This window comes from Miscanthus floridulus, chromosome 13 (assembly GCF_019320115.1).
Source record: "Miscanthus floridulus cultivar M001 chromosome 13, ASM1932011v1, whole genome shotgun sequence".
Taxonomy (NCBI): Eukaryota; Viridiplantae; Streptophyta; class Magnoliopsida; order Poales; family Poaceae; genus Miscanthus; species Miscanthus floridulus.
The window spans coordinates 66,647,830-66,669,053 of NC_089592.1; the positions used below are offsets into that span (position 1 = coordinate 66,647,830).

General features: G+C 42.8%; 1 protein-coding gene across 1 annotated transcript; it reads left to right on the forward strand.

Moving 5' to 3' along the window:
• Positions 1-18,116: 18,116 nt before the first annotated feature.
• LOC136500843 (uncharacterized) lies at positions 18,117-21,224 on the forward strand. The gene is made up of 3 exons (XM_066496297.1): positions 18,117-18,473; positions 20,460-20,581; positions 20,701-21,224. The coding sequence occupies exons 1-3, from the start codon at positions 18,338-18,340 to the stop codon at positions 21,025-21,027; spliced, it is 585 nt and encodes a 194-aa protein (XP_066352394.1). The 5' UTR covers positions 18,117-18,337; the 3' UTR covers positions 21,028-21,224.

The window sequence follows — 21,224 nt, forward strand, 5'->3', positions numbered from 1 at the left end:
AGAGAAAAACAAAAAGCTCAAGGCAAAGGTGAAACTTAATAGGAGCTTTTTGGTTTGGTGATCGAGACACTTAACTAGTGTGATCATATTTAGGATCGATAGCCATACTATTAAGAGGGGTGAAACTCGTATCAAAATGCGGTTATCAAAGTGCCACTAGATGTTCTAACTCATTGTATATGCATTTAGATCTAGTGGAGTGCTAACACCCCTAAAAATATTTGTGAAAATATGTTAACACATGTGCACAAGGTGATACACTTGGTGGTTAGCACATTTGATCAAGGGTGGCGAAGTTGGTGAAGTCGAGGGGCTATTTTCCCTCGACCGGACGCAACAACCGGACTCGGGTCGTGCGTCCGATCAGTGTTACGCAGAGGAGGCACGCTGTCGGTCTCTGATCGGATGCTGGCATAAGTGGTGACCTGACGCGATGGAGGCGCGTCCGGTCGTACATGACGTACGATGACGTAAGCAGCTGTGTGAGCGTGGTGAAGACCTGACACGGTGGCGCATCCGGTCGTGTGCACCTAACGCATCCGGTCATGGTTTTGGCACTCGGGGAGCTCTCTAGAAATGACCTGACATGCAGGCGCTGTGGTTGATCAGCGCATTCGGTCGTGTGTTGCAGCTTCTGGTCTCCCTTCAGGTGCGTCCGGTCGCCACTTAAGTGATCACGCAGGAGTTCTTGACCGTTGGGATCATGCGGTTAGCGTTTGAAGTGGGGACACATGGACGATGATCCACGACCGGACGCCCGAGGACAGTGAGGTGCTATTTAAGCCCCATGGCCGGCTTAAGCTCACTCTCTTAGCCATTTGTATTGATATAGCAACCTTGTGAGCTTAGCCAAAGCCCTCCCACTCATCTCCATCATTGATTCATCATCTCTTTGAGATTGGGAGTGAGTCCAAGTGTATTGCTTGAGTGATTGTATCTAGAGACACTTGGTGCTCGTGTTTCGCTGTGGGATTCGCTTGTTACTCTTGGTGGTTGCTGTGACAGAACCGCCCAACTTATACAAGATCAAGTACGGTTGTCCCCGCTAACACGTTGACATACACATACTTTCACTTATATAAACCCGGTAGTCCACCGAGTGTCCCGAAAGACCTCGGTAAATCAACATCACAACCAAGATCGCGTGATTAAGCAAATACACATCACTTACACAGGGTTGCAGTGGAAATAATATTACAAATGGGTTAACAAATAATAGTACAAGTTTGGGTTTCAAAACTAATTAGTGAAAACAACATAGCTTTCAAATGATTACATTAATATAAGTTCCAAATATATTGCTAGCATAGTGACATCATCCGACAAAAGCATATAGATGAGAAGTAAGTATAGAATCACCGAGCCCACCAGCGGTTAGCCACCATCATCAACAGGTCGAGAACATCACCTGTAACAAGGTGGGATAAACCCTGAATACTCAAATGTACTCAGCCAGACTTACCCATCTTAAACCAAAATAAAGCGACACAAGGATTATGCATGGCTTTCTTTAGTGGGCTAGCTGACTTGTTTGCGAAAAGCATAAGCTATCATAAAGAAACAATTTTTAAGTACTTTGCATCATCTTTATTATGACCTATCCATCTAGGTAAGCACCTGTACTATAGCAATCACTTGATTAACCAATAACATCCAGTTACCAATTTAGATTTAGCATATCCCATATCATCCAGATAACCATCATTGTTCCATAATAATTACTACGATGAAGTAACTCGAGTTAAGTGCTCACTATCCAGGAGCGATGGCGATTCGAATCGATTCCTAACCAGCTGGTGATTTATTCCTTACACAAACCTCACTCACCCGCTAAAGTGAGATATTGATCACCGAGTTAACTTTCCAGGAATCTCGAGTTTGCCAGGAACCACATGTACTCGGGGGCCGACCGACTGCATTTTGGTCTTATCATCTCGCCCCCATGTCCTACCACACCTGCTCCGGCATAGTGCGCTGCGGGCAATCTACTCGGCCCAAAAAATCTCCTAGCTTCGCGGTCGGAAGGTACTTTATCCGGCCAGCTAAATGTAAGGCATGCGTTCAACATGACTCGAGGGCCAACAACGGTCGGTCCTTAATCAACACAGACGGAAACTAACAGCACCCCAGAACCCTGTCTGGTTGCCTCCAACTTTTTCCGTCCGGTCTCCAATTATCCATCACACATAGTTAATTCCAGGATATCATTCTTTTCATAGCTAAATTCTTCCAGTAACCACCTATAATGTAGGTGACCGGATATCACCGATCGCTACCGGTCTAAGCAAGGCTAAGCAGTTATTCGATCCTGACCTAACAGGGTAAAAAAGTAATAAGGTAGGCAAGGATAGTAATAAATGCATCAACGGTTTCAATCAACTCCTACAACTTAATGCAACAATATATAACTCATATATAGAAAGAATTGCTTTTATAAATTAGGAGACTTATAATGCTCCGGGGCTTGCCTGGGATCCGCCACAAGTCAGTTCAGTTAGCTAGCACCATCCTGGTAACATCTCCGGTTCTAGCATTCGCTTAGTCCTTCCATCTTCAGGATAGATCCATCAAACACTGTCTTCGGGTTTGGCTCCAACATCACGTTCTTCACGTGGTTCATCTAGCGTACCTAGATGAGATGCAATATGCAAGTGCATAAATATGAAGAATAGTACCATGAGACACATCACAAAATAGCAAGCAAGATAAGCATAATTTACACTAACACACTTAAGTACTTTGCGATGCTTAACTTAAACATCACACAATCAATCATGCTAAGATGGCAAAGAAGACGACAACACCAATTATGACACAAGTTTCCCCAGATCTCAAGTGCTCTAACTCAGTCATCATTCAAGGCATACGTCACACTTAACAATATACAAGCAAGCACTATAACTGGAATCTACCAATTTCTGGACATGCAAACAGTAGCTACAAGATTTAGCTATAACTGAAGTTACACAAATCCAAATGACTTGCAAGGAGACATTATGGAAAGATTATGAAATTTCTACAATTCATCTTTAATCATCTTAGCATGATTCTCAAGTTAACTAAGTCAAATATATCTATTTACAGAAACTGGTCCACAATTGATAGAAAACAGTCATTTCTGAAACCCAACTTTAAACAGCTGTAACTCTTAAACTACTTGGCCAAATGACACCAAATTTTAATAGAAGCTAGATACATGAATTATCTACAACTTTTGTATAAACAAGTTTCACAACAAAGCACATTATCAAGAAGATCTTTGCTAAGTTCCCAGATCTGTCCATAAACCACATTTGCAAGAAAATAAATATTAACTTATGTTGCAAACACATAATTAGGCAAAACCAACTTTACCAACATTTCCCACATGACTAAAGAACACCAGAAAACCTAGTGTCCATGTCCAATTAAATTCTTTTAATGCATTTCTTAATTTATTTTAGATAACAGGGTGACTTAATGAACATATACCAAAAGTATACAATAAATTCTACAAAAATTACAGTGGCTCACATATCCTATCAATAGTCTACTGTACAAATTTCACTCCATTTGAATATGTATAGCAACCTCTATGAAAAAGACAAGTTGCTAAAGCAAGAAATCACGTGAGAGCAAGATAAACCAATAACTCACTCATACTTCATCCAATACTCATGAATTTTTTACCACACATCAACTATCACATGAGTAGCATGCCACAAAAATTTCACTTCATTTGGAGCCCTAGATCTATAGTTATGAAAAATAACAAATTCAACTAGCATTACAACCTTACTGCACAAATCTATTTTTACCACAAAATATTTAAACTAAAACATGCCATATTATAGATCCACTGCATAGACAATTTCACAAGGATTCCAAAAAATTTTCATTTACTATTTTACGAATTTTCTACGATTTACTATGAATTTCCAAAGTTCCTGCAAAATAATTACAAAACAGTCCTTATGGCACTATTCATAAGAGTCTATGATATTGCAGCTAGGCCCCTGACTTTCGTCGAATTGTTGCGTGAGGTCCTCGACGTAGATTTGCACAGGGAGGTCGTCGGGGTCTCGCTGCTCCGGCCGGAGGAGGCCATGCCGTCGGTGGCTGAGGGGTGGGGGAGCACCAAGGGGCCCTTGCGCACCCGCGGGGCTGCTCGGCTTAGCCCAAGGTGGCCCATGGTGGCTTGGCCACGCGCGGGCGGCGGCTGCAGCGGCGGCGGCCGGAACTTCCACGGCCACGGTGGCGGTTTGCGACGGCGAGCACGAGCACGACGTGAAGGAGATGGCGACGAAGCTAAGGGCGGTGCTCGTGGGGAGTGAGGAGACTGGGAGCGGCGAGAACAGCTGCGGCGGCCGGAGCTTCCACGGTGGCCATGGTGGACATGCACGGCGTTCGCAAGCTCTAGAGCGAAGGAGGGTGAGCGAGGGCAGCGAGTGAGAGCAGGGAGGAGTAGGGAGCGTCTAGGATAGCTCAGCCTCCATTATGGAGCAGCAGGGGTGCGGCAGGGCGGCCGGGACATGCGGTGAGGAGGTGGGCGCGTGGTGCTTGCGCCTGGTCGCCACGGAGGCAAAACGTCGAGCACGTGGCGTGCAGCGAAGTGGACAAGGTGGGACACTGTTTTGGGCTAGCTCGGGTCCGAATTAGACTTTGGGCCCAAAAGAAAAGTTGTCAATCTCGGCCTACTCTACATTTCATATTAAGAGTGCACAGCCATTAGAGCTATAGATTAGGGAATAATCAAGTGCCAATATGACATTATCAAAGTATCGGCAACAATTAACAATCTTTCCATATTGATGGGCAAAATGAAGTCCAACAAGTGCCATCTTCTTGCCTGCTCTTCTCCACCACATAAGCTCCAACTTTTGTATTTGGACCAACTTGAGTTACTTAATGAGAACTCGAGAACACGGGATGCCAATGTCAATGCTTAGCGAAACTCCAGACTTAGAATATTTCTAAGTGCTAAAAACAACGGCAAATTTGATCTTGTGACCTTGATTTGACTTACTTCCAAGCTGATCTAGCTCTTAGTCCAAAAACAAAGTTTGTTCTACATGATATGGACTACAACTTTCATTTAAGGTCCAACCTCAAAACTGGTATAGAACCTACTGTTCTACTTTGACCAAAGTAGGATCACTATGAAGCTTAAATTATCCTTTTTGATCCATTGGAGCGTTTTCTTGGCATTTGCCCAACATGAACCTTTCATGACTTTTGTTGTAGAGTTCATCTAGAGTCATTTGGGCATGGTTGCAAGATTTGGTTGACGATCGAGAATTCCATTCACTTTATAAAATAATTCAAGCAAGGACATAACTCGTCATTTCATGTGACTTCTTGATTCCAAACTTCACGAAACTTTTCCATGGATCAATATAGATGGGTATTGATGTGAGACACATGAAGATATTCCAATAACACCACCCAAGCATATATCTTGAAAAGGGGTCTATAGGCGAGCAAAGGTGCAATATCCAAGTTTAGGTTGGGGCTCGTTTCTATAGGTTTAACCTTGACATCTTCATCATCACTTAATATACCATGTTTTAGCTCAAACCCATTGCTTAACTGGTGGCAAACACCTGGGGTGTTACAGCCCTCCCCCCTTAAAAGAATCGCGTCCCGAGATTCAGGACGAAAGACTTTTATGGAAGAGAGACATGCTAGCAGTTTCCAACATCAGCCATAACTTTAGGCTACCTAGCTTCAAGCATAAGAGAGGCTAATTTGGTCAAGACACTTTCTGATACTTGTCCTTTGTAGTAAGTTTTGTCTGAAGAATTTCCTTCGTTGGCCTTCATGAAGTATGGTTACTTTGGGAGGAATCCAAGATAGCAATGTCCTACGTACTTCATCCTCGATGTACAAAGAGCGATACAAACGTAGACTAAATACTTGTAGCATCTACTTCCCTAGTGGATACAACACATACCATATGGACTTTGCACTAGATCATAATCTTCTGAAGGATACTCGTTGCAATGGTTCCATGTGTGCAGTTCTCTTTCTCTGAAAACAATATTGTAGGGTCTGAGTCTGCCGAGTGAGTGGTAAACGTAATAGCTAACTCTGTCGGCTCAACATTCTCAATGATCATTCCTTAGGGAGCCTTTGGATCCAAGTTGCAATAGTGATTCTGGGTGGAATCTGATGCAACCCCTTGGGTAAAAACACATATAAGGTACCAAAGGCATGTCAGCATTGGAGAACCATTGACGTAGAAGGATGTTAGCGAGGCTTGGAGGACAACACAAGTTGCAAGTAATCACAAAACTAGGGACTAGTTCACTACCAAGCAGGTTGAGCATAATTTGCCTTCGTGGTGTAGTTGCACAGCAAGTTGGGTTGACTTGCATCGTAGCAAAACCAGCTTTCTTACCACATTTGTCGTCGAGGCTTCCATTCTAAGGCCAATCAATATCTCAAAAACCATAATCCAAAAATCTACGGTTTATCACCTTTCCAATTGCTTTCGAATTACAAGGGCACAATTTTGACTTCTAGAACACCTTGACTGCGTTGCTAATCTTGACGTCAATTGCAAACACAACTTTCTAAAGTAAAGGATGATCACAGTCAATCAGAGAAATTGCAGATTCTATACCCTTTTGTTTGTTGTTCATAACTCACAATCTACAGCTCCATTATGCATGAATTTTGGTAGGCATATAGATCCATGAGTCTTCTAAATACTCACCAAAATTCAACTCAAATGGACACCATTTGACCATCCAAACAATTCATCTACCAAAACTGTTGTGTTCTAAAATGGCAGCAAACCGAGCCGACAAGATATCTCTTAAATCCGATGTTTTACTCAACCAATACTCAAACCAACTTAAGACATTGAAGGGTCCTAAGCGAGGAATGAGATCACCAAGTTTGGGGTCAATCCAACTTCGTTTGAGTCACTAATCGCCGGCTTGAAGATAACCGGTTTAGCGCCACAAAATCTGGACATATTTCGTGTTCTCCCTTTTCTTTGCTTTCACACATTGATGTGTGTGTTTTGCACTCTCTAACCTTTCTCATAGCAGCAGCAGCCTTTCCCTAGCTAAGGATGGAGGCTAGAGTTTTCCTCACATGCTTCTCTAGTAATACTTCAACCATCGTTCTAGACACCAACTAGACTATGCACAAGCATTGGACTTGTGGGCTGTTTTCGTAGGGCACAAAGCATTAGTCCACCTGTAGGGCATTCCTTCATAGACAAGGAATCATTTCTATATATCCTTCGGCACTTCATCCAATAGAGTTCGAACACATGTGTTAGTGGCACCTTAGGGCACAAAGATGCTGACTAAAAACTAGGGACGTGCTTTCGCTAGCTCCTACCTAGCCGATACAATGTCTTGTACTATATACGTGATTGTCCATGATGGAATTGACTTGATAGCACATTTGGAGAAGAAGTAGCACTTGCATTGCAGGGCCAGGTTTGTTGTTTCCTTGATCAACATTGTTCTGTGAGATCTGGCCTTCATAGTTACCAAATAGTCGTTACCTAACTGAAGACTAACTTTCCTACTGGTAACAAATTAGTTGTCCCTCAACACTTAAAAAGGTTCCAAATCTTCACTCTTGATAATAAAAATTTTGGTCGAAGCCTACAGATGGTCACCATTGAAGTCAGCAAAAAGGGGTCACACCAAAGAAGGTCGGTTTGTCTACGTCAGCCTTATGCACCTAAAGACTGAGAACTTGGACATGAATCTCATGTATACTAGGTGACCTATTACAGCACATAATCTCCTGGTCCATTTATCATCCGACTGATAACTTGTTCAACCTTAAGTGTGGTGCACCTTTCTGATCCAATATGGATGGCATAAGTTGCTCACTAGATGACTGACATCATTATAGGGATCGTCAAGTAGAGTCACTTGTCTACCACCTCTTGCAGTCTGTTTATGTTCCTGTTAGTGACCTATTCTTCAAAGGTTAACCATTGGACTACTCCAGAAGGAAGTCCTATTGCATCCAGTTCGACATATAGATCTCTTGACACGATAAGGAGAGATAACCAAGGAAGAGCTCAAGTGAGAATAACATATCGGTGTAGTTCTGTAATGGATCATGACTAGAAACCTTGATACCAGCATGTGCTGAGCAGCACAGCCTTGTGTGTGCACCCACAGGAGGCTCTCAGTTTTGTCGCGGCACCATATATTGCTAATTGTGGTACTATTACTGAACATACAACCCATAAGAAATCTCACATGGCATAAATTGGGTTGCATAGGAGCAAGCACTATGCGAAGGAGGGATAGCAAACAAAGGTAGTCACAAGGTTAGGAGTTAACAAGCAGAGGATCCAAAGATCAAAACACAACGTAAGAGAGCATAGCTTAATTGCCAAAGACAACTAAGCAGGGGACTTCTTGCCAAATTTCCATATATGTCTTGTGTCCACCCAAGTGATTACCAGATAAAGATTAACATGAGATTTGGTCTTGTCGAGTAGCAACATGAGACCAAGACTGATAGACATCCCAAGACATGGGAAGGTTGGAGACAAAATAAACAAGATTCAAGGGATAGAGCCAAGGCACTGACTAAGGATTCAGTTGATAAGGCAACAACATGATCTGTGAGAAAAAGGTTCCAAAGCGGGGTAGATAGCGATTAGCGTTGCACCAGATCATTAGTAGAAGAAGGAGCAATGAGATCTAACAAGGATTTTTGAGCAATGTCCTCCCACATAGGAGCAGGACAACCACAAAACATGCGAGCAAAGAAGGGGGCTAAGCTTGGGTCGAAGGTCAAGCAAAGGCAGGGATAAAGGTCTTCGTAGCGCAACGTTCAAGGGCTAGCAACCACATGTACAGGCTCAGGCTCCTAAGAGAGAACTTAATTGAAAATGACAACCATGAGATTACCAAAACTTGGACGTGGTTCTAGGATAGCGCTCTTCAACACTCGTATGCTTACCGAGGACAAAAGGGGTGATAACTATGGCACTAATTAGATAACAAGCATACATACCCACCACTTGGCTAAACTAGAGGACATTATAGGTTAAGCATGTAACCACAATTATTTCTAGCAAGGCTAAGCACACACTTTTCTCAAGCACTTCCTATTCAAACAACATGGAACAAGGCATTCTTGTTTAACTCCACACAAGGAAGATAGTGCAATACATCGATCACAAGTTACTTAGTACTCAGAACAAAGGAAGGGAAGCATAATTATGCATAAGCACAATCATGATGCATGCTCGTCCTATTCGTCCTCACGAAATTGCCAGCCTAAGGTGGCAATCACGTTCTATGTCGGTGGCATAACACGTACTCTCTCGATATATAGCTAGTCGTCAGCTACATTCAATCTACGCATTCGTGGTTAGCGTACCTGCAGGCAAATTCATTGTAGCCCATCCCCACAAGAGATAAATAAGCGCACAATGAAAATAGTAAACTAAGATACTCTCCATATATACATCCCTAGATGTATATACTTTGATATCCATAGCTACCCGATAAGTATACCCGCAATTAAGTACCTTCATATATACATGTGTGTAACATATAAATATTCCAGTAGCCACAGCTAACTCTCTCTTAGACCGACAGTTGGACGGTCATGCTCTCACAACTCACACTTACCTGGACGTAGAGACAATTGATCCATACATTACCATTCAAGCGAATGGCATCCATACAATAGCACACCGTATGGACGACGAAAGTAAAAATTTCAATAAAGTAAATCCCCCAAAGTTAGTACTTAGATAGCCACCTAATAGTCCTTAACTGGGCATAAAGGAAGATGTCGCTAGCATAGTTTTGCAAATAAGTTTTGACAAATTCGCCTATAGCTAAAGTTTTAGTTAAAATAGACCTTTTAAAACCAAAACTTAGCTTTTAAAACTATGTACCTGATAGTATTATGCTTAATCTCGCTCTGATACTAGCTGTGACAGAACCGCCCAACTTATACAAGATCAAGTACGGTTGTCCCCGCTAACACATTGACACACCCATACTTTCACTTATATAAACCCGGTAGTCCACCGAGTGTCCCGAAAGACCTTGGTAAATCAACATCACAACCAAGATCGCGTGATTAAGCAAATACACATCACTTACACAGGGTTGCAGCGGAAATAATATTACAAATGGGTTAACAAATAATAGTATAAGTTTGGGTTTCAAAACTGATTAGTGAAAACAACATAGCTTTCAAATGATTACATTAATATAAGTTCCAAATATATTGCTAGCATAGTGACATCATCCGACAAAAGCATATAGATGAGAAGTAAGTATAGAATCACCGAGCCCACCGGCGGTTAGCCACCATCATCAACAGGTCGAGAACATCACCTGCAACAAGGTGGGATAAACCTTGAATACTCGAATGTACTCAGCCAGACTTACCCGTCTTAAACCAAAATAAAGCGACACAAGGATTATGCATGGCTTTCTTTAGTGGGCTAGCTGACTTGTTTGCGAAAAGCATAAGCTATCATGAAGAAACCATTTTTAAGTACTTTGCATCATCTTTATTATGACCTATCCATCTAGGTAAGCACCTGTACTATAGCAATCACTTGATTAACCAATAACATCCAGTTACCAATTTAGATTTAGCATATCCCATATCATCCAGATAACCATCATTGTTCCATAATAATTACTACGATGAAGTAACTCGAGTCAAGTGCTCACTATCCAGGAGCGATGGCGATTCGAATCGATTCCTAACCAGCTAGTGATTTATTCCTTACACAAACCTCACTCACCCGCTAAAGTGAGATATTGATCACCGAGTCAACTTTCCAGGAATCTCGAGTTTGCCAGGAACCACATGTACCCAGGGGCCGACCAACTGCACTTTGGTCTTATCATCTCGCCCCCGTGTCCTACCACACCTGCTCCGGCACAGTGTGCTGCGGGCAATCTAATCGGCCCGAAAAATCTCCCAGCTTCGCGGTCGGAAGGTACTTTATCCAGCCAGCTAAATGTAAGGCATGCGTTCAACATGACTCGAGGGCCAACAACGGTCGGTCCTTAATCAACACAGACGGAAACTAACAGCACCCCAGAACCCTATCTGGTTGCCTCCAACTTTTTCCGTCCGGTCTCCAATTATCCATCACACATGGTTAATTCTAGGATATCATTCTTTCCATAGCTAAATTCTTCCAGTAACCACCTATAATGTAGGTGATCGAATATCACCGATCGCTACCGGTCTAAGCAAGGCTAAGCAGTTATTCGATCCTGACCTAACAGGGTAAAAAGGTAATAAGGTAGGCAAGGATAGTAATAAGTGCATCAACGGTTTCAATCAACTCCTACAACTTAATGCAACAATATATAACTCATATATAGAAAGAATTGCTTTTATAAATTAGGAGACTTATAATGCTCCGGGGCTTGCTTGGGATCCGCCACAAGTTAGTTCAGTTAGCTTGCACCATCCTGGTAACATCTCCGGTTCTAGCATTCGCTTAGTCCTTGCATCTTCGGGATAGATCCATCAAACACTGTCTTTGGGTTTGGCTCCAACATCACGTCCTTCACATGGTTCATCTAGCGTACCTAGATGAGATGCAATATGCAAGTGCATAAATATGAAGAATAGTACCATGAGACACATCACAAAATAGCAAGCAAGACAAGCATAGTTTACACTAACACACTTAAGTACTTTGCGATGCTTAACTTAAACATCACACAATCAATCATGCTAAGATGGCAAAGAAGACGACAACACCAATTATGACACAAGTTTCCCCAGATCTCAAGTGCTCTAACTCAGTCATCATTCAAGGCATACGTCACACTTAACAATATACAAGCAAGCACTATAATCGGAATCTGCCAATTTCTGGACATGCAAACAGCAGCTACAAGATTTAGCTATAACTGGAGTTACACAAATCCAAATGACTTGCAAGAAGACATTATGGAAAGCTTATGAAATTTTCTACAATTCATCTTTAATCATCTTAGCATGATTCTCAAGTTAACTAAGTCAAATATATCTATTTACAGAAACTGGTCCACAATTGATAGAAAACAGCCATTTCTGAAACCCAACTTTAAACAGCTGTAACTCTTAAACTACTTGGCCAAATGACACCAAATTTTAATAGAAGCTAGATACATGAATTATCTACAACTTTTGTATAAACAAGTTTCACAACAAAGCACATTATCGTGAAGAACTTTGCTAAGTTCCCAGATCTGTCCATAAACCACATTTGCAAGAAAATAAATATTAACTTATGTTGCAAACACATAATTAGGCAAAACCAACTTTACCAACATTTCCCACATGACTAAAGAACACCAGAAAACCTAGTGTCCATGTCCAATTAAATTCTTTTAATGCATTTCTTAATTTATTTTAGATAACAGGGTGACTTAATGAACATATACCAAAAGTATACAATAAATTCTACAAAAATTACAGTGGCTCACATATCCTATCAATAGTCTACTGTACAAATTTCACTCCATTTGAATATGTATAGCAACCTCTATGAAAAAGACAAGTTGCTAAAGCAAGAAATCACGTGAGAGCAAGATAAACCAATAACTCACTCATACTTCATCCAATACTCATGAAATTTTTACCACACATCAACTATCACATGAGTAGCATGCCACATAAATTTCACTTCATTTGGAGCCCTAGATCTACAGTTATGAAAAATAACAAATTCAACTAGCATTACAACCTTACTGCACAAATCTATTTTTACCGCAAAATATTTAAACTAAAACATGCCATATTATAGATCCACTGCATAGAAAATTTCACAAGGATTCCAAAAAGTTTTCATTTACTATTTTACGAATTTTCTACGATTTACTATGAATTTCCAAAGTTCCTGCAAAATAATTACAAACTAGTCCTTACGGCACTATTCATATGAGTCTATGACATTGCAGCTAGGCCCCTGACTTTCGTCGAATTGTCGCCTGAGGTCCTCGATGTAGATTTGCACAGGGAGGTCATCGGGGTCTCGCTGCTCCGGACGGAGGAGGCCATGCCGTCGGCGGCTGAGGGGCGGGGGAGCACTAGGGGGCCCTTGCGCACCAGGGGGCCCTTGCGCACCCGCGGGGCTGCTCGGCTTAGCCCAAGGTGGCCCACGGCGGCTTGGCCACGCGTGGGCGCCGGCTGCTGCGGCGGCGGCCGGAACTTCCACGGCCACGGTGGCGGTTTGCGACGGCGAGCACGAGCACGACGTGAAGGAGATGGCGGCGAAGCTGAGGGCGGTGCTCGTGGGGAGTGAGGAGACTAGGAGTGGCGAGAACAGCTGCGGCGGCCGGAGCTTCCACGGCGGCCATGGTGGACATGCACGGCGTTCGCAAGCTCTAGAGCGAGTGAGGGCAGCGAGTGAGAGCAGGAAGGAGTGGGGAGCGTCTGGGATAGCTCGGCCTCCATTATGGAGCAGCAGGGGTGCGGCAGGGCGGCCGGGACACGCGGCGAGGAGGTGGGCGCGTGGTGCTTGCGCCTGGTCGCCACGGAGGTAAAACGTCGAGCACGTGGCGTGCAGCGAAGTGGACAAGGTGGGACGCCGTTTTGGGCTAGCTCGGGTCCGAATTAGACTTTGGGCCCAAAAGAAAAGTTGTCAATCTCGGCCTACTCTACATTTCATATTTAGAGTGCACAACCATTAGAGCTGTAGATTAGGGAATAATCAAGTGCCAATATGACATTGTCAAAGTATCGACAACAATTAACAATCTTTCCATATTGATGGGCAAAATGAAGTCCGACAAGTGCCATCTTCTTGCCTGCTCTTCTCCACCACATAAGCTCCAACTTTTGTATTTGGACCAACTTGAGTTACTTAACGAGAACTCGAGAACATGAGATGCCAATGTCAATGCTTAGCGAAACTCCAGACTTAGAATATTTCTAAGTGCTGAAAACAACAGCAAATTCGATCTTGTGACCTTGATTTGACTTACTTCCAAGCTGATCTAGCTCTTAGTCCAAAAACAAAGTTTGTTCTACATGATATGGACTACAACTTTCATTTAAGGTCCAACCTCAAAACTAGTATAGAACCTACTGTTCTATTTTGACCAAAGTAGGATCACTATGAAGCTTAAATTATCCTTTTTGATCCATTGGAGCATTTTCTTGGCATTTGCCCAACATGAACCTTTCATGACTTTTGTTGTAGAGTTCATCTAGAGTCATTTGGGCATGGTTGCAAGATTTGGTTGACGATCGAGAATTCCATTCACTTTATAAAATAATTCAAGCAAGGACATAACTCGTCATTTCATGTGACTTCTTGATTCCAAACTTCACGAAACTTTTCCATGGATCAATATACATGGGTATTGATGTGAGACACATGAAGATATTCCAATAACACCACCCAAGCATATATCTTGAAAAGGGGTCTATAGGCGAGCAAAGGTGCAATATCCAAGTTTAGGTTGGGGCTCGTTTCTATAGGTTTGACCTTGACATCTTCATCATCACTTAATATACCATGTTTTAGCTCAAACCCATTGCTTAACTGGTGGCAAACACCTGGGGTGTTACAGTTGCCACCACCTAGATGGCTTGGTGCAGCGAGGATCGTCGAGCGGAGGAAGGTGCTTGTCTCTGGCTCTGATTGTGGTGATTGTGAGGGGTTCTTGACCTTTCCCCGGCGGAGAGCTAAAAGGTACTTTAGTGGATTGCTCATGGCGTGTGTGATCCTCATCTTGTGTTGGTTGCGCGGCACCCGGTTGCGGGTTTGGCGTGTGATGCCAATTAGCGTGTGAACCTCCAAGTGAGTGAATTGCCACAACGAGGACTAGCTTGCCGACAAGCAAGTGAACCTCAATAAAAAATCTTGTGTCATCTTGTCTCAAGGATTTCTTTTGTTATCTTGTGATTGATTGATTGGCTCTATCTTGTGATTGGCTCAATTCCTTGACACGGCGGTATAATCATCACCACCCTTTCTTGTGCACTTTCATTTATAGTGTTGCTTCGCTCTTTAGTGTAATTAGTTTTGAAAGCAAGATTGTGTCGGGTCTAGTATTTAGTGTGGCTCTTTAGTTAGCCTTTGAGAGCACACTAACTTAGTGTAGTGACTTAGCCTTTGTGTGCTTAGAGATCATAGTCACTAGAATTATGGTAGGTGGCTTGCATTTTTAATAGGCTAGCGCAACACTCGCTTTGGCGGTTAATTGTCTAACATGTTTGCTAAGTGTTGTCATAGAAATTTTCAATAGGCTATTCACCCCTCTAGCCATTAGGACCTTTCACCAGGCGCAAGTCACATGACCTAGGTGTGGTCGGTTGACCCTCTATGGGCCATCTAACTCTCTTTTGTTCTAATTATTCCTTATGATCAAATATGCACCAAACTTGTGAAACTCTATTAAAAAATTCCTATGACTATGGTAGTGATCATCGAATGTGTCATTTTCATGTTATGTTGGTGGTGAAAAGTTTGCAATAAGAGTTACCAATAGTGGTGACCCATGACAGATCTTTTGATGGCACTATGCCTAGGGTAGTAATGACTTAGCCCCAGTAACTGAGTGGTCATTGTATGATCTGATGTGCCTTTGTTGCACCAAGAGGATCATCAGGTGAGGTCCACTCCTTGGTTGAGGTCAAGTGGCCAACCCACTAATGTGCATTGTACGATCTAATGATGACTTTATGACAACCCAATAAATCATTTGGTAAAGCCTAACTTGACTTAGTGGCAAGTTGGCCAGTTTACTGGAGTGCACCATACCATTTGGTGGGACTTATGATTCCCTATGTACCTCTAGGTGGCCCAAGCTCGACTTAGTGACAAGTTGGCCAAGTCTCATTACTGCGTCATATGATCTGTTGTGACTATGTGACACACCGGCGTATCATATAGTAGGGAATACTACCATACATTCCATTCTAACCGTTCAAATTTTAGGCTAGATCTGTAGCACTGTGTGATTTGGTGAAGGCAGTGGTGGGCGACAGATAATTTGATATTGTTTGTGTCTGTCAGCTTTTTCCAACAGCTAGCAACCCCTTTACTCTCTAAATAAGTGCAACCCTTGGTTCATTTGGAGCTACTCTTCCATCTCATTATTGTTATCACTTATAGAGAGGATTTGAAGCAATAGGAGCTCCATCCAAGCCAAGGAGTGAAGTATCCTTGAATGTTATAGATGTCTAGGTTGAATTTGTTTGAATGGATATTGAGGACTTGTTACTCTTGGTGATTTCCATCATCTAGATGACTCGGTGGAGAACTTGGTGACCTTCCTCGGTGGAGTTCTTTATTGAGGCTCCAAAAAGTGTTTGAAACCTGCCATCCTGGAGTGGAGAAGGGGTATTTTGCACTAGTGGAGAGGAGCAAAACCAAGTCTTGGTGACTTTTTGGTGCTCCAGCATGGATTAGGGGTTGTTGGGAACAACCCTATACCATGGGGGAAAATCGTTGCCTCTTTGCCTTTCTCTTTTTCTTGCATTACTTCTTGTTTAGTTCTTGCTTAGCTTGTTTTGTGAATTTCTTATGTTGAGTGACGACTAGGATGTCATGATATGTGCTTAGTATAGAGTTCATGCTTGTTTATAATCATATTAATGCTAGTGTGAACCATGCTAAGAACTTATTTAGTTTGATAGCCCTAAGGACTACCTAGTGTGCCTTTGTAATGTTACTTAGGTGTCACTTTGTTGTGGGGACTAAACTTTGCATAGGCTAAGATTGTTGCTTTAAATTTTAATAGATCAATTCACCCGTTGTAAGGACCATATGGATGGCTAGAAGAGTGTGTGTGTGTGTGTGGGGGGGGGGGGGGGGGCGGTGAACATGCAATTTGAATTTATAAGACCAAAACAACAAGATTAATACCAAAGGAGGCCCTAATATTGTACCACTGTCTAGTGTTTTGCAACCTATACAATTCTAGTGTCAAAGAAGTAAACTAGGATATGCCACTAGAATTGAAAAGCATGTAATGAAAGAGCTAGAAGGAAATATATTCATAGGAATAAATATATGTATTTGTGGCTATGTGTTGTGTAATTCAAAGAAAAAAAAATCTAAACCCTAACCATAAGCAGCGAATTCTCTCGTTCGGTAGTGACTTGGCACATCTTCAGTGAACACCAACTGAAATATAGGAGTTAGGTATAAACCTAATTTCGTGTACGTGCAGTAACAAGAGAAACTCCAAGATCTGATGTATCCCACTCGCTAGAAAAACAAATCTTCTCCAAGAGCCTCAGCAACCGCATGTTTAAAATACAGAGCATGCTATCCCATGTTTTTCGGTCACCAGAACAAGTGAGCGGCCTTTGCTTGCCATGGGTGTAAAAGTGCATGCTTGCCTGTGTAGTGCGTGCCGCTTCCGTTTTCCTCCTCTTGTGCACCAGTGCACAACACTCCCGTCCATCGAGTCAATTATGGTGGAACTGTGAAAGTGCATAGAGAAAATACACGTGAAATACCAGATATAGGGAGATGTAGAAAAACTTATATGAAACCAACAAATGAATCTGCATGTAGATAATACAGTAAATGCAAAGGAATTAAGACCCTGTTTGGATCCATAGAACTAACAACTAGATGACTAATTTGTGGTCCCTAAGCATCCAAACAGACGAACTAATTGTTAGTTCACTGATCATAGACTAGTTGTTAGTTCAATAGTCTATTTATACAAATTAATAGGACTAGTTGTTAGTCATAATCCATTCTAATAGGTCATAGCCTGACAAGCCATTGCAAGAGCCATACATTCCAGGATCTCTCCCAAGCCTCCTCTCCACCATAGGCACCCAGCTGAATTCCACCCACCTCCGGTGACTATCAATCGATTATCACATTTGTCATTGCACCTCACCCATAAAAAGATACGAGAGGACGCGTACAAGGTCATCCTAAAAGCGACTTAAAAATAAAAAAAAGAGTTTGATCTAGAAAATCTGTCGCGTACTAATTTTGACTATCTATATTACTATATATGCCGATTCAGAGATCCAAAATTATATATGTTTTTTTATTAAAAAAATTATATATGCTTTTGTAGTTGCTCGATCGAGCAAAGTATTTCCAAGTTTCAACACCAAATCGAGTTGACCGGCGGAAGAAAATGTTGGCCGCCACCGGCCACCGCCGAGTCACCAACCACTCCCGGACTCACCACCCCAGCCGCCACCCGCCACGTTCCAACCGGGCTAAACACGCACAGGCGGAAGCGGAACTTGCTGCACTGCTCGGAACCCAACGAGACAATCATTCAAACCTCCGCGGAAAGTCCGAGAAGTCCGCGGCGAGCAGGACACGGCGCCGGTCGACCGGATCTAGGGTGAGGGTCCGTCGCCGAAGAAAGTCGCAGGCGGTCGCGAGGAGGCGGAGGAGATGGCCTCGGAGGAGATGAAAGCGACGGAGGTGGCGGCGCTGCTGGATCTGAAGCCGCACCCGGAGGGCGGCTTCTACGCCGAGACCTTCCGCGACGGCTCCGTCACGCTAACTACCTCCCAGCTCCCGCCCCACTGTACGTATATCCGCGATTCGCCCGTATCGTTTGGTTACTGTGCTCGGGAAGTGTTTGTTGTACTTCAATTTCTCGAGGCATGAGGTATTATTGCACAGGCTAGTGTGCGATCGGACCGGATTGAGATGAGGTTTCTCTCGTCTTCGGCTTGCGCTCGCGTATTTCATACCACTTGACCGCTTTCTGACTGATTAGTGCGGTTCTACAAACTGCGAATTCGGTAGAACTGAAGCCTACCTGTGAAGCCACCCTATCAGACTGATGCACCTCTGCTGCTTGTGTAGCTCCCCTTGTTCTACTGCCTGTTTCTCCTGCAATCGTCAGTTCGTCACAGTTTGGCTTTGGAGTCCCATGTCATCGCTGAGTTTGGGCCTGCTACTTCCAAAGTTCCAATTGTGACCTTGCTCTGTCGACCAGACCAGAAATTATACCGAGGGCAATCTTGTTCTTTGCGTTATGTTCTCCATCTTATCATTCGTGCAATCTTCATCAGCACTTCTCCCACTTGTCTCCCACTAAACCTGACAACCTTGGAAGTTGGAACTGGACTGGAACGCCAAACAGCTCTAGATTCGATGGTATAGTCGAACGCAAGGGCACTAGTTAATTCTTAGTTTCTTTTTTTGAATGATAATGACAGGATCTCTGCCTTTTAATTAAGAAGAAAGTTTATGTACAAAAATATGGGCAACTGCCACAACAAGGGGACCCTTGCCCAACAAAGTGATAACCCTGAAAAACAGTGAAGCTTTTATCCCATGGTTTGGAACGCCCGTCTGTACCGCACTAGGCACTCTTTCATCTTCTCAGCCACCTGCAACGCGGAAAGGCTCTTGTTCTAAAAAAATCTCCGATTACGCTCTTTCCATAGGTCCCACATAGTCACTACACCAAACATTGTTCGAAACAGAGAATTTTCTGATTGATAAACCACAACCTTGCTACTGACACAAAGTCAGTTCCTGCCTGTTTAGTATTTACCACTTATCTCAGAAATGTAATGCTAAATCCTCTTAGCCACACAACAATTAAAAAATAGATTATTAATAGTTTCATTCTCAGCACAAAACAGGCAAGTCATATCATCCAGTTTTCTTCTAATGGTCAAATTATCTCTGTTCAAGAGCCTATTATTAGATAAAAGCCGTAGAAATACATGGACCCTATGGGGTACTTTAAATTTCCACATAACATGGGTATACACAGGTCGGATACCTCTAAAATTAATGTCTGCAGACAAAGATTGGACTGAATAAGTCCCTTTGGAATCGAAGTTTCAAATGGGCAGCATAAATTTTGTTTTTTCTCATCATGATTCGTGGAGTGTGAAAAGCTGAATAATTTGGTCCCTGTCCATGGTTATGACCTTACATGCTTGCTTAGGTATAGTGGCTATCTTTGATCTACAGACTAGGAGGGGCACCTTTTTGTTTTCATGTCACATACACATTCCTCTGCTCCTTGTACGACTTAATGGAACATGCAGTGATTGAGATGTTTGTATCAGGGCTATCAGCCAAAGTAGGATGATACAGCCACCATCTGAAACCCTCTGCAAATTTTAAGAATACTGAATGTTTTCCATCATCAGTATGTAAATTGTTTATTTCTTCTCTGTTTCTGCTCTGTCAAGGATGAAGAGCTTTAGTGCACATCCATTTCAGATGTATACTAGCTTTCATTATTTAGAGTTTAGACAACAAATAGGATTGGTCTTCCCCTGTGGTAAATTGAAATGTCTGTCCAAGATGCCTGTCCCCTCGATCCTAGTATTCAGTCTTAAAGTGTAGCTGATGATTTATTGAGTGTATTACTGATTGGGTGGATCTTTTCTATGGAGACCAGTTATTCTCCGCATACCACCAATTTGAATTTGTGAGGGCAATGTTAGACATTGAATGAGTGGTAAACTAGATCATACATGAATATGATATCAAGCTGATATAGGTTTACATGCCTCTAATATCCCCTTAATGTATGCTGCAGACAAGGTTGACCGTGCTGTTAGCACTGCAATCTACTTCTTACTTCCTGCAGGGAGTGTTTCACGTCTCCACCGCATTCCCTGTGCTGAAACCTGGCACTTCTACAAGGGAGAGCCTCTCACGGTCAGCATCATTTATTTCACCGACATCATTGAGCTACCTTCTTGCTATTCCACGCCTAAATCAATTAGGCAACTAGTTGGCATGCTTGATCTAATACTGCTAGTCTGTGTTTGTCATAGGTCTTTGAGCTTCACGACGATGGTCACATTGACCTTACTGTCATTGGCCCACACCTTGAGGCTGGCCAGCGCCCCCAGTATACCGTGCCACCGAACATCTGGTTTGGCTCCTTCCCCACACTAGACGTCGAGTCGTTCGCGTCTGATGGTAGCGTTCTCGTCAAATCTCGAAAGAGGGACCCCGAGCTGCATTACTCCCTTGTTGGCTGCACCTGTGCCCCTGGCTTCCAGTACGAGGACTTTGAAATGGCCAAATTTGAGGACGTGAGTTCCATTGCTCCCAAGGCTGAACCCTTCCTCAAGTTCCTTATTCCCTCTACCGAGTAACTCCTGAGTTGCCTCAGATGATTCGGGATGGGTTCTCAGATTCTCTATACTGCCTATAGTACGGGTGTCGTTTTTAGTGTGATTCCATGAGGGTTCCGCTTTTACAATCGTCTAGACAGTAAACTGTACCTATATGGTGTTACAAGTTGAACATTTGGTGCATTGCAACAGAATAACAGCTGGGCTTGATGTTTAAA